Source organism: Triturus cristatus, chromosome 5_2 (genome assembly GCF_964204655.1).
Source record: "Triturus cristatus chromosome 5_2, aTriCri1.1, whole genome shotgun sequence".
Taxonomy (NCBI): Eukaryota; Metazoa; Chordata; class Amphibia; order Caudata; family Salamandridae; genus Triturus; species Triturus cristatus.
The window spans coordinates 989,530,524-989,545,229 of NC_140588.1; the positions used below are offsets into that span (position 1 = coordinate 989,530,524).

General features: G+C 42.5%; 1 protein-coding gene across 2 annotated transcripts in view; it reads left to right on the top strand.

Annotated features, from left to right (window-relative positions):
- The window catches only part of ZDHHC15 (zDHHC palmitoyltransferase 15), a 189,775-nt gene that overhangs the window by 45,897 nt on the left and 129,172 nt on the right, over positions 1-14,706 (top strand). For both annotated transcript variants that reach the window (XM_085608240.1, XM_085608241.1), the window contains 2 exons: positions 7,728-7,822; positions 10,418-10,538. In XM_085608240.1, coding sequence (XP_085464366.1) covers positions 7,728-7,822; positions 10,418-10,538 — 216 coding nt within the window. The remainder of the gene's footprint in view (positions 1-7,727; positions 7,823-10,417; positions 10,539-14,706) is intronic.

The window sequence follows — 14,706 nt, forward strand, 5'->3', positions numbered from 1 at the left end:
TTTTACATGTCTGAAAGTCTCTGAAAAAAGTGCTACGCTACGGCCAGCGCAGGCCACATCATAGAGCTTTTTTGTGTTAGGAGGGGCAAGACAATAAACTCAACATGGGGGCTAAACATCCTGTGATTTTGGGCTTTCAGTAACTTTCAGCAATGCTGAGCAGCAGATTAGCTGCTAGACAACATGGCTAAAAGACATTCACATTGTTGACAAGGCCGATAGCTCGGGCATTGCCGAGACCTATTGGCTTTGCCAATGCTTGTTTGAGCTAGGCTTCAGTTGCACCCTGTTGCTGACGGGATGGCAGCCAGTGTGGGGTGGAGATTCAAATTCAGCTAGCTATTTCTGAACCACATCGGGCCGACCCAGGGAAGTACGCTGAATCTGTCTTGGTGTAATTCTCCAACACCTGGACACAATTCAGCAGTGCCCTCACGTTGCCTGCTTTCTGTTCGGAGCAGCAACTCGTAGGTGGCGAGGGTGCTTTCATATTTTTACTTCCAGCCGGGTCTAAAACGAAGTCCTGATTTAAGGGGCTATCAGCCCTTCTTGTGTTTGAGCATCACTGGCTGGGAGCCACCTGGAGCCTAACACATAGATGCCAATGGAATGGAAGGAAATAAAGATGCACCGCTTATCGTTTCACAAGGATGATTTTGGGGCAGGTTTTATACTTTGTTCAAACCCCTTTTGTAAGAGATGTCCATGCAGTGTAAGAATGACGGTTATATCTGTGTGTATGAATAATTACACAAACAAAGATTTAATTGGCACTTACTCTTTCTTTTTTATTTAATTCTTTTATAGCACTAATCATCCCAGTGTATGTGTCAGAGCAATTTAGATCATACCCAGAGAGAAAAGAACTCATACAATTTTGTAAATCAATGTTCAGTAAATTACAAAAGACAACGAGGGTCATAAAATGTTGGAGTGCCATATCGTCCATACTTTGACTTATATGCATGATAAAGAAAAACACAGAGGCAGGATTTAAAAACGTAAAGCAGTGTTGGGTTTTCCTGTACTAATAAGACTTTATGACTACCCAACGGAACCCTTTTTGCAAGCATAGAAGAACCCTTTTGGCAAGCATAGACGAACCCTTTTGGCAAGCATAGACTAACAAAAGTAAATAATAATAATAAAGATCTAAACCCACGACTTGCAGCTGCTTGATGTCAGTTCATATCTCACTGAGCTATATGAGGACTGCAACTTATGAACTGGAGGTAACAAAAGAATCTCTGTGTCAAAAGCAGTAACCCACTTACCTATCTACATGAAATACGAATCTGTGATCTGCATGTTACACAATGTACTTTGCAGCGAGCACATTGACCCTCTATGCTACTTTATGAAACAAAACTATAACTGGACAAAACACTGTTAATATTATAATCCCTTGAATATCGCTGGGGACACAAAGATATCTGCAGTAGGCGTGCACTGCTCTTAACCCTGTGACATATTTTGAAATGCAGCCTCTTTGTAGCCATTTACTTCAGCTAGAACAGATTTATTGTCACATATCTCCCTATTGTCAATTTCTTTGCAGCATATTTAAAAAAAATAGATGTTTGACTCCACCCCTTCTCCTCCATCACACCTTGACGTAAAATGTATGGGCATCCAGAGTACATTTTTCCCAATTCCAGCATAGATGGGACCAATTAATTCAGACAGAGCCTCCAGTTATGGCCAATTAGATCATAATTATCTCTCTTGCAAAGATTATGCGGCAGCCTCTCTGATTATAAGTGTCTCACACTCGGTTTATTGCCCTTTCAACACATTTCAAAGCTGCCCTAAATAAAATGTTAAGTCCTGTTTGATTATTTCAAACCTAGCACACCGTTTCTGGAAACTAATCTGCATTAACACTAAATGTATTCAAGATTGTTTTATAAGACCTAAGTATAATATTTAAGATGTATCATCCCTTGTTTGAAACAAAGCAAACAAATACTGCTAAACCCGATGAATGTCCAGAAACAGTGTGCCACGGTGATTTGATTTGAAATCCTGAAACACGATTGATGCAGCTGCGTATCTGGGCACAGGTAAAGAGATTTCAGCTGGCCAGGGCTACATGCTCAGGTCCCCAAAAAGAACAGTTTCTTTTTTTGTTCCCCTTTGTTATCTAACAGAGACTGCTTAAAGTAGAGGTGTGTCTTCCACTCAGCTAGTCTCAAGAGGTTTATAAGTGTAGAGAGAGGGCTGTCACAGAGTAGAGCCTTATTTGTAAAAGCTGTTTTTGTTTTGTTTTAATATTTCTGAAGCGCAGACCTAGCCAGCTAGCAACTGTGCTGCGTTGTACATGGGGTCATCCCCAGTGGGGCATGTAGCCCTATAGAGGACAGTGGGAGGAGGTGGGGCTATTGGAAGAGGTGAGAAGTCGGCCTATCTGAGGCAGTGTTCGTTGAGGTGAGTTTCAGATTATTTGTCCTGAATTGTAGGAGGGTTGGTGCTGTTCTGATGTTGAAGGGAATGTTGGTCCACATCATGTGAGGTAGAATCACCGAAGGGATCCTTACTTGTGGAGGTCAAAAGCTTTTCGCAGACTACGGTGATCTTAAAATAGCTAAGCATCAACAAATTCAGAAGTTACGTAAGGCGCACTTGTGTGTAGGTATTTCAGCAGTGAGGAGTAACCAACAAGTTGTAGTTTTGCATACAGAGGTGGAGCAATTTATATTGAATGGGCTCAAGGCACCCACAGAAGCTCGTGTTTTTTCTTTATACATTGTTAGTGGGGACACAATTTCTTAAATTGCTATGCCCAAGTCCCCTTAACAATCATATGTTATAGGCATCTGGGGAAAAGTCACATTTACGCAGTTGTTAGGTCTCGCCTAGGCGGTGCACATGCGCTGCTCTAGGAAATGACCTGTTGGAATCGGTCTGCAATTTTTTTACAAACTTGTGCATGCCAGGGCCGACACCTTGTGGGAGCGAGCAGCGGCGCAGGGGCCATCTGTTTGTAATTAGCATGGCCGCGCTTGTTGCTGAACGGGGCTCCAGCCGCCTCACAGCAGAGCCAGACCTCAGAGCAGAGGGGAACTGCTGACTGTGCCTGCCCTCGCAGCTGCTCCACCTAATCGAACTTTATGGATCCTGGGAATATATAATAAATGCTGATTAGCAGATCTAAGTGCATTACGAGGACTGGCTCTGATTTTCACAGCGCTAGTTTTGCTTTCCTTTTCATCTCCTGCTCCCCAATCAAACCTTAAATAAACTACAGGTGATTCAAAACTGTGCGGCACGTCATTTGGCACAGATCCCCCGTAGACAGTCAGCCAAACCCGCTTTGATGTCTTTGCACTGGCTGCCCATCCGCGCCAGGATCCAGTTCAAAGCCATGTGCCTGGCACACAAAGCTTTCTGGAAACACGGCCCCCAAATTCTTCAATCTTTGATCGTGCCTTATCAACCGACCAGGTCTCTCCGGTCCAGTAACACCTTCCTTACCGCGCCCCCAAAAGTCCGTAGAGCAAAATGGGGCGGACGGTCTTTCATTCTGAATGCCTCCAATCTTTGGAACACCCTCCCACTCACGCTCCGTAGCGAACCCAATATTGCTCTTTTCCGCAAACACCTTAAGATCTACCTTTTTCTTTCAGCTTTCCAGTAACCCTTTCTTTTTTTCTGCTCTTTGTCGTCCATAAGCGCTAGGAGGCCTCCGGGTAGCTACGCGCTATATAAATATAATTTCATTCATTCATTCATTCATCTCTCTTCGCTCGCTCTTCCACCCCCACCTCATACTTGATGCTTTCTCAGGCAGTTCCACATCGGATTCCTGAATTCCTTCTGCTGCTCAGCTAAGCTGTGTTTCAGGACAACAGCTTCCAGGGCGCTGAATCGCAGCCCTCCCACGGCTGGGAAGCGATCACTTCTCCTTCAGTATAGTCACAAAAGCCAGGCTGCAAAAGAAATTTGGAAAAGTTCACACCTTCTTCTGTATGAAAAAACTTGCGAAGAACTTGTTTCTAAAGAGGCAGATACACATATTTTTAGTTAATTACCAAGGTGATCTGCGCTATGTATAGGATCTGTACTGGAGGTGGTGAACGCTTTTATTTTAAAGCAGGGTTTCCATAAGGAAGGATGAGCTGAGAAAGCGCTTATCTGCTAAATTACCCCCACGGAGCCTCTTTAACATGCAGCGAAACGGGCACCAAAGCTGTAAAGCGACTGAGCAGTTCTAAAGGTCCAAGCTCATCAATCAAGGCAAAGAGTAACTCTCCAACAGCCCCACTGGAGCAAATTTAGTGGGAAAACTGAAACACTGGCTCTGATCCTCTACTTTCAATTAACCTCATGGGCTACAGTCAGGGCTTTAAGTGGGATGAAAAAACTGGGGGTCTCTCAAAGGGGCGTGGCCAATGTAATTAAGGGGCTAAAATCTGTGGTTAGCATAGTGTGCCGCCCGACTTGTATTTTGCTGTCTGTCATTGTATCCAGATATATGATATAACAGGTAACATTACACCTACAAGTCAGTACTATTGGCTTTGCCAACGATGCCCGAAGCATTAAAAGTTAGGAAACATTGAGACGTAAGTGATGAAGTGTTGAAGCTACAGGCTGTGGGTTCATACCGCAGAGGCGTGTAGGAAGGATGTCAAGCAAAATCTTTATTTACTTTGATTTCAGGAATATGAAACACAATGTGGTTGTGGATCATCACCTCCTCTGAAACAAACAGAGGGGCAACACTCCTGAAAAGGCAGCAGTATTTTCAACTGAATTAATCATCCACATACCATCACGTCACGCTCCATCTAAACCCATGAAAGTACTTCCCATTCATTACTTCTGTGGGTAATTTGGCACGACACTTAATAACCTGCTGTCAGAGGCAGCAGGATTTCAAAAACCCATGTATAACCTGTTTGGGAAGCTCACAGGAATGGAATGTTTCGGCGAAGATACTCAGGTGTATGTAAAGAATGTGTTAAAGCTTGGCAATTTACTAAGGCAGAAATAGATAGTTAAAAGGAAGGAAAGCAAATGTCAGAAAATGTATTTTCAGTACTTTTAGACAGATCTCAAAAGGTAGAGATGCCAAGACCAATGGCTTATCTAGTGAAAGCAACCGCAGAGCATTTTGTGTTCAATTTTGGAAAAGATATTTAGTACACATTTCGAAACGTTTTGCCATTTCCACCACAAACAGGAGGAAGTGAAGGCTGAGAAAAAATGGCACAAAAGCATCCGTTTTGTTTTTCAAGTTCTTAATAGAGCAAAATCTTAGTCTACAATCAACAAGCATTGGCATAGCCAATAGGTCTCACTTTTGGGACCTTATAAGTACTTAGTTATGCTGCACAATATCCTTGGTGCAACAACATCAACCGTTGCATGGCGAAACACTTATAAGGTCCCAAGGGCGAGACCTATTGGCTATGCCAATGCTTGTTTTGAAGGGGTGTTACCTTTCTATCTTTTTATGTGTGTCCCTCTCTTTACCGTACTCCTTTGCTTTCTCTCATCCCTTCCCTTCCAAATTCTTCCCCCGTTTACCTGTATGCTAGTGGTTGGTGTTTTGCGGTATTGTACAAATACTATAAAATAGTGTGATGCATTCAGTCAAAATTGGCCCTCATAAAGGGTAAATCGGGAATGTATTCTGTATATATAGTTTATAGGTGGTATCCACTGCATCTATTTTGGTTTGTTGCTTAATGTGCACTCATGTTAAAAAACGTTTCAGTCCTAACAATGTCCCCATTATTATTACACTCTCAGGCACATTAGTCCAGTAAGGTACCTTTAATCTTCCCTGGACCCCGTTGACACACTTTGACTTCCAACCACACAGACTTTTAAACCTTGCAACTAAACTACAGGAGGTCTTTCATGCATATTACCAGGGCTTAAAAAAATCAACAGTCTTCCATTAAAGTCTTTTATTATCACATTCCTTAGTGGTGAAGGCATATCTACGTTTTCAGTTTGTGTGATCTCTAGTTGTAACCGGAACAGGAAGGAATTAAAAACATCAGTGAATACACTTCACGCTACACATTTTCTCAAGCAGATTAACTGAGATGTGAGAAGCTTTATCATGAATTTAAGACTCACGCAGTGTTAATTCGATATTTTTATACAATTTCAATATAGTGCTGAATAATGGGAAGCTTTACATTTTTTAATGGCATACTTTTTCACATTATGGAGAAAAGATAGGTAGAAACAAGGAGCTCAGTGAATGCTTAAGTGATATATTTTGGTTCAAATTTCACATTTCCCACTTTTGTACTGGCCAATGACTTTACCAGGTATTTGGAAATTGGCTTGTTCATTATTTTCCCAGTAAAAACTCTAAAACAATTCACAAGCATTTTAAATATGGATAGAATATTAACATAAAATGTTTTAATCCTTGTCCTAATTGGGCGGAAGGACATATAGCCTAATCTCAGACAGCCCTTACTCCTTCAGGCCATTGGAGGGGTCTAACAATGGGGAGACGGAGTAGTCTCCGCCATGGTTACACCATTGGTCCGTCCACATATAAATCGGATGGGTGGACCATTATCTTGCCGTTAAGGATACTCTGTCGGCGTTGCGGTGGAGTATCTTTACTGCCAAGCTAGAAATCGGCCCCGTAGATTCACTTCTCAGAAACTAAGCTCTGTCGCTTTGCATGTTACAAGTCTGGTTGTTTTTGACAACTATCAAATATTGTTATATTCATCGTCCTTTGGGGAGTGATTTTTAAAGAATGGAACATTTGTGACTACATCAGTGATTAAACACAGAATAAAATGGATATTGATTCTGCCTCTGGTTTTTTCCCCTCGGTTGAAGAATGTATTTTGTCTCTTGGCCTCCTACCAACTGTTTTGCATCAGAACATGAGAGCCATTAAAAATAAAGCATTTAAACCTCCTGTAGCTGTTGCTTGGTATGGTTTGCGTATTTTCATACACACTTGTTACACTTTGGAATTGAAACTAAATATTAATTAATGCATACGCTTTCACATGATAGACACACGTGTGAGATATGTCTGCAGCCTTTGCTGCTCATTAACGTCTGATGTTACTGGTTATTTTTTACCTGCTTACTAAGATTAGATCTTTAAGATAAGTCGTGGTAAATTATGTTCCTTACATTATGGAACAGATGCTTTCACACTGTCATGAGTATAGTAATATGGATACTGTATCCAAGGGCTACAGTGTTTTTCCTAGTGGTCCTCCATGGTGTGGCAGTGTCCCTACAAAAGCGGGGAGACAGAGGGCCACAGAAACTTACCCCGCTGGTGTTGACACCACAATGGCCCCATCTGCTGAGCTTCCAGATTTCCTCTTGGCACTCCTCTCGAACACCAGGAGGCAGCCCACCAGCAGATGGGGAAACAGTTCTCTCTATTACCTGCCCGTCTGACAGGGGAACTACTTTGTGTACTCTCGCGCAGGTAGTGACTTCTCCATAATGTAGCCCACAGATGTCATAATTTTAGTAATAGTGACTGCTAGGGTTCTTATCTGTATGGGTTCACAATATTGTATCGTGCTTGAGAAATGGTACTCGAGAAAAATCACCTCTAAAAGTCATGTTAGTAGAGCAAGTTCAGTCCAAAACTGCACAAAAGAGTTTTAGGTTCTGAAATCTGCGAACATTTGCGTTTCACTCACTCTATCAGTTTAGGTTCGTTCCTTTGATCATACAAGAGAACTTCATGTTTCTTGTTTTACGTTTTATTTCAGTCGCCTACCTCCTAGTGTTCCACGTCGTGTTTGTGCTTTTTGCGTGGACATACTGGAAATCTATCTTTACCCTTCCGTCTCAGCCAACCAAGAAGGTAAGAATGTGCATCTCCATGTTGCTGATCTAAAATTGTAATTTATTATAGGTGACGTGTTGTAGCAGTTTCAAAGGTGCTGCCACTAACCATCACCTTTCCAACTTTTGTAGTAGTGTGTTTTACGTTGAATGATGAAAATATTTGTGTTTTTTATTCTAATATATTGTGTCCTTGTTGAGACCGAGTCAACGGAGTAACTAGCGAGCCCGACTGCCTGGAAAGGTGCACGTGCAATATTGATTTGTGTCACTATAGCTGGGAGAAAGCAGATAGTAAGTGGCAGTCATCAGCAGTAATTGCAGTTTGACTTAGTGACCTGAGTCTGGTGCCTGACGTGGTCCTTCAGGTGCCAATTACATCACATTATATTGAAGAGTAATTAGCTCCAGGCTATGCGTTCTCACCACAAGCCAAGACTTGAAGAAGCCTTGAGATGAAACCCCAAATTATTGCTTTGACCTGGATTGAATTCAGTATTGCAGACTCAGATCATGCATTTTCAAAGAGTAACATTTCAGTTTAGCCAACACATTAGACAGTGTTTAAGAAAGCACTTATTTGTGCTAATTTGAGATGCTTTGGTAATATTCCATTTAGGTTGGAAGAAAGATTCAGCGGTCAGAGCCATACATATGAAGGCTCGATACTCCCTCCCCACATCCTGAAGTAGGAGCTGTCATCTTTGGCAGGGTATGACTCACCCATCCCATATAGCTAAGATCATAATGGTCTAAGGTGTTTAGTGGGAGCTTGTATCTCATGAAGCATAGGTCTTGCAGTGCTTCCTACCTGGCAACCTGGAAGACTTTGAGCTGCATCTGAAAAGCCAGCATCGTCTACAGGGGAAGTATGTTACATGTGTAAAACTGCTAACGTACAATAACAGTTGAGCAGACATATTTTACACAAGTCTGAGTTCTTCTTCACCACTCCTTTTGAATGTTAGGTTTTCCCTAAACGATTATGTACTCTTGCCAGAAATAGTACTGCGTAACTAAAAATACACATTCAATAGAGAGGCATTTCTTGTTTGCTTAATTGTAGCAAAACATTGTAAAGACGAAATGTGAACATAAGGCTGCCATTTAATTCAGTACAGCACTAAGCCACAACTGGGAACTGTGCTGATTTTGTATTTTTTTTGCAGAGTTTTATATAGCACGAACTTGACCCGAATCCAAACAGGTATCAGAGCGCTTTACATAGCACCAGTTGCATTACATAAGGACACATTCATTTTTTTGTTAGGCACGGGGAGATTAATTGATTTGCCCAGAATCACAGGATGTTCAACGTCATTACCGAGACTCGAACCCAGTTCCCCAGGTCCGAGGTCGAGCGCCCTAGCCGTTAGGCCAACTCCTCTCATTTCATGAGTTATCTTCCTAGTCTTTAAATTAAAATTCAGTCATGTTAAGTTGGTATTATGTGCCTGATGCACTGTTTTACTCTGTAAGAATGGTTGTTTTTGGTTATAAATACAGTGAATTTACCACCAGTCTCTGACATATTTTCAGAATATGCCTGAGGACCACAGTTATGTTTTCTTAGCAGTTCAATGCATACCTAACGCTTTGATCGCAGTGGAGGCTCCAACTTTGCTTGGCATATGTGATCGCTATCTTTGCGAGAATAAGCATGCTTTTCTGTTTTTATTTTACTAGCATTTGTATTGCACACATTCTACAATAAGTATCGACTCGTGGCACTATCTGCAGTCCAGTGGCTATAATAGGTGAATAGGCCATTATTTATGTGATTGATATATTTCAAAGGAATTAAGTTGGAGCACCTATATTGTACAGACTAAAGGCCTTATTTAGAGTTTGGCGGATGGGATAGTTTGCCGAAACGTCGCGGATATCCTGTCTGCCTTATTACAAGTGGTTTAGGCTATAATAGACTACTGTGGTTGGAGGACGGAATATCCGCCACGTTTGTGACAGAGTATCCTTTTCACCAAACTCAAAATCAGACCATGGTTGTTTACTTATTTGAATCCCATGCCATGGACTCAATCTCCTTAGGAATTTTAAGATTCTGTATTTTTATATCGGGTAAGGAAAAGTGCCAGGGTGAATACTAACCTACTCACCAGCTAGTGCCAATATACACTTACAGAACATCATTGGACCCGAACCTAGCCCAGATACTGAATTTCGCATAGGATAGAATCAACTGTGACCAGGTTTCTTCCCCAGTGTACCTACAAGCACTGGCAACACCACATTTAAAATGTATCTTATGTTAACCCTGGTTGACAAGGTGTAATTTCTCTTGTGCATTTTGTCTCCTCTCAAATGCTAGTATAGCTATGTTTTATCCTTATCAATAATAGTTCATGTCATTCAACCCACATTGGCTAATTGAAATCAGCCAGGCACACCAGAACCCATTTTATATGCACAGTTCCTTATGAAGCTGAATTTCATATTTGAAACACTGCTTTACTCCCTCAGCATTTTATTGTTCTTTAGATAGCTCTCTAGCCGCGTGTTGCATGCTAGTACAGAGCATGCCCCCAGGTCTCTGCATTGGTAAATGGAACGAGGTGAAAGTGTCTTTTGATTAACTGATTGTCCCCGGTTATAGTTCCTGCTGTCCTATGCAGACAAGGAGCGGTACGACAATGAAGAAAGGCCAGACGCACAGAAACAGATTCTGTCTGAAGTTGCAAAGAAGTTGCCAGTGTACACCAGAACGGGCAGTGGAGGTTAGTTTTGCTAATCTTTTACGCCATCCTGAGACTTACTCATGTGTCAGCCTTTGTATAGCCATTTGTGTATGTTTGCCATTCTATAGAAGCAGCTGTGCATTCAGTACCACTAACTAAAGAAAATAATTTATATGAAAGGGACTTACATCTGTTAGTCTGCATCATAATCAAGCCTGCTGGGACCAGAAAGTGGTTTGTTGCTAGATCCAACTGTTATTGCAGACGTCTAATGGACAAGCTCTGTTTTACATTGGGATTGTTTTTAAAGCCAAATGTGCGATGTCATTGTAAAATGGTATGTATTGTCCAGATCTCCACTCTGGCCTCAAGTTGTTGAGGTCCCAGTTTCTGATTGCCTGCTGTTAGGATCAGATTTTGACCATGTCCTTCCCCAGTTATTTTACACACTTCCCCCGGTCTTCATATATTTGGGCTTGTTAAGTTCACGCCAAGCTCTAAATAGTTCATTAATCATGTTCCCCATACATCCTCACCAGCAATATTTTATTTTTCAATGGCCTATGTCTCTCTTACCCGGAGAGCCCCGAGGCCAGCATCCTAGCTTACTTTTTAATTCCGTGCCACTTATGGGTCACTCAAATCTTTCTCCCACTTTTCATTCTAAAATCCAGTCACAAAATATAAAAAAACAAACATTCTAACCCACTACCTACAGACCCTTGTAGAAGATCAACCAACATTTTCATCTTCACCCTGGACGCCTGACCTGACCTCTCTATTACGGAATTGTACCTACTGAGGCTTTCCACCATTTGTGGGTGACTAGCTACGAAAACAGAAAGTTGATGATCCAGGATAACTGAAGAAATCTGATGCTCCACGATTGTTCCTTCAACAGGAACATGGTCTTCATCCCAACACCGTCCCCCCCACTCATGGCTCCTCCTTCCTCATTATTGCCAGTATTTGGATTCCTCACCCCCAGCTCCCTGCTTGTGCCATGTGTCATTATGTCAGCAGTGACTGATGTGCTGGATTCTGATTGCATCTATGTTTATGCCCTCAAACCCCTCCCCTTCTTGTCTCCTGATACCTTTTAAATCCCAGCCCACCACTCTTCTCCCATACCCACCAAGTATTACCCAAGGTTTCTTGAGCATACGTTAACTCCTTGACTCAGTAGCTCTTGGGTGTCCATTTCCACAAACAAGCAGAAATCACAACACGTTCCATACACCTTCTCTTCTCCGATGGGAGGGCACAACCATCTAATGGGTACCATACTGTTCACCCTACCACCTGCCCAATTCTACTAATACTCCAGTGACTACTATCCTTATAGGCCCTCTCTTCAACCAAAATCAGCTGTTAAACCTGGCATTAACATTCAGGATATCACCCAAAGTATAAGCCTCATCTCCTCGCAATCACAGAAACCCGACTAGTTCTGTTCTCTTTTTTCATGATCTTCTTCCATCATCATTCTCTTTCACAGAAGAATATGTGGGCGTGGTAATGCTGTAGATGTGGTTGATCCTGACACCATCACTTACAAGGTGTGCCTAACGCTCTTAATAAGTCTTTCTAGTATACCTAAAGCTCAAAATGGGGGATGCTTAATGCTAGATTCATATTATCGACAACAGTGGTATATAGCTATATTAATGTCAAAATATGCTATTAACTCCTAGATTATGGAATACCTACGCATGAGTTCTGAAATATTAGACCCTGCGTAAATTACCCAATGAAAACCATATACAGCAGAATTTGGTATTTTGTTCTCTCTCTTCTCCATCTCTGGAGAGTATTTTGTTTTTTTAATAACCCTTAAAATCTATTCTGTAAGCAAATTAATGCTAATTGATGAAGTGTTTGTTTCATTCTCAAAACACAGAATACCCCTCATGTCTAGGCTGCCTATCCCTCCAAGAAAAGGACAGCAGTTCAGTAAGGTGAAGGATGGTCACAGCTATTGTGATTGGTTGCAAGGAATCCAGTAGAATGTTGTCAACAAAGGGAACTGTTCAGGTTGGTTGTAGTGAGATTTTTTGAATCATCAGGGGCCCTATTACAGATAGAGGGCGCTTTTCCTGTGTGCACCATGGCGCAAATAGGGATAGTGCATTCTATTATGTTGAATGCGCTGCCCTTAGGGCAGCACTTTCAAGTGAAATACAGAGCGGCTGCTTCAAGGCCGCCTTGTGTTTCACTGTGCAGGCGGCAACCTGTCTGCACTTTTAAAAGGGGACGAGATACGTTTGCAGGTGGGTGCAGTGACTGACTGCACCAGCTTGCAATGGGATGTCTGGGGTATCCACAGGACCCCTTCCAGAGAGGTGCCATCAGGGGGCACACTTACAGTGCGACCTGCCTTCATGCAAATGGGGAGAGGAGTTAGCCTAACGGCTAGGGCGCTCAACCTTGGACCTGGGGAACTGGGTTTGAGTCTCGGTAATGACGCTGAACATCCTGTGATTCTGGGCAAATCACTTAATCTCCCCGTGCCTAACAAAATATGAATGTGTGTCCTCATGTAACGTAACTGGTGCTATGTAAAGCGCTCTGATACCCGATTGGATTCGGGTCAAGTTCGCGCTATATAAAACTCTGCAAAAAAAAATAAAAAATGAGAGTGCTGCCAGCCAGCCCTGTCTGTATTACAGAAGGGGCCGCACAAGCGTCTGTGGCCCCTTCTGTAATACCAAAGTGCACCGGGAGAGCACAAAGTTGGCGTACATGACCATTGCACCCCCAGGGCACTTTCCATAATACGTTTCCTGGGGCCGTACTACAGAAGTTCCACAGGGGTGCAACAGGCATTTGTGCCTGCTATGTGCGCTTTAGGGGCACTTTGGTTTTACAGAAGGGTCCGCAATTGCTTGTGCGGCCCCTTCTGTAATACAGATAGCGCTGGCACATATGTAGTGCCAGCGCTATCATTAGTGGGCGTTCCCTCATTTGCATGGGGGTGTCGCCCCATGCAAATGAGGGAACTCTTTTCCTCTGCACCCATGCCGTATTACCAACATGAGTGCGGAGGCAAGCATGCCCTCAAGAGGCTCACTGGAAGTGCACCACAAAAAGGTGGCATATTTTCATTGTGCCTCCTAAGGACAGCCCTCTGGAGGGATGAAAGGGGGTCCTATCGGCCCTCCAGACCTCCCCTTGCAGGTGGGTTGCCGCTTGTACAGATAAACATCGATCATCTTTTAAACCTTTGCTCTGTATTTCTCATGAATGCGCTGCCCTGGGGGTAGCGCCAGTTTATGGCTGCCCAGAGGGCAGTGCATTCAACATAATAGGGCACATTTTCCCTGTTCGCACCAGGTGCACCTCCTGAAAGGTGCACCGTGGTGGAAACAGGAAAAGTGTGCTCTATCTGTAATAGGTCCCCATGTTGTTTCACCAATTCTTATTGAAAACATTTGTCCAATCCTGTTGTATTTGTACCATTCTGATTGTCTGCTGAGCAGGAAATGTGAATGGCTATAGCATCCCACTAAGGAGCAAGCCATCTTGCAGCCTCAGGGCAGCCTGATGCCCGGTGTGGGATGCCGCCTGCCCTTGCCTGCTTTTTTTCTGCTCTTTATAGAGGGGCATGGGAAAGATGTATTAACCTGGCTGTTTTCCTCAACTTAGCATTGACCAAAAAAAAAAACGTTCTGCACACTCCTAACTGTAACTGCCGTAGTGATAAAAGAAAGTGTGTTTTGCAACCAATACCAAACCTTCAGCCAAATCTGGTCCTACATCTGCATGAATTTTCACTTAACTCTCGGCTTTAAATAGTTGTGTTTCTTTCAAACAAAGCCAATGTTCTCTAAGATCTAAACATCAGCTTCTCATTTTCTGAAATTATGCTCACGGTCTCCAAATACCAGCTACTTAAAACTTCGTTAGGTAACTCATTTTTCCACGGACGTCATTCATTATATTCCCAAACACCAACTTAGTTTTACATTTTTAACAAATTAAACATTTATTTGTAAATACGAGTTTGTCCTTTTCTGACGAGATAACATTCTTTCACTTGTAATAAGTATGTTTATGCTTGTCAAGGCCGTTATTTTCTTAGGGAATTCATTATATGCATTGCTTTGTGCTCTGGTACCTTATCATATTCCAGTCCGGGAAAGTATATGCCCCGGTATCTCCCACCTTGTGTCAGTAAATTTCCCCATGTGTCCAGGTATCACCATTA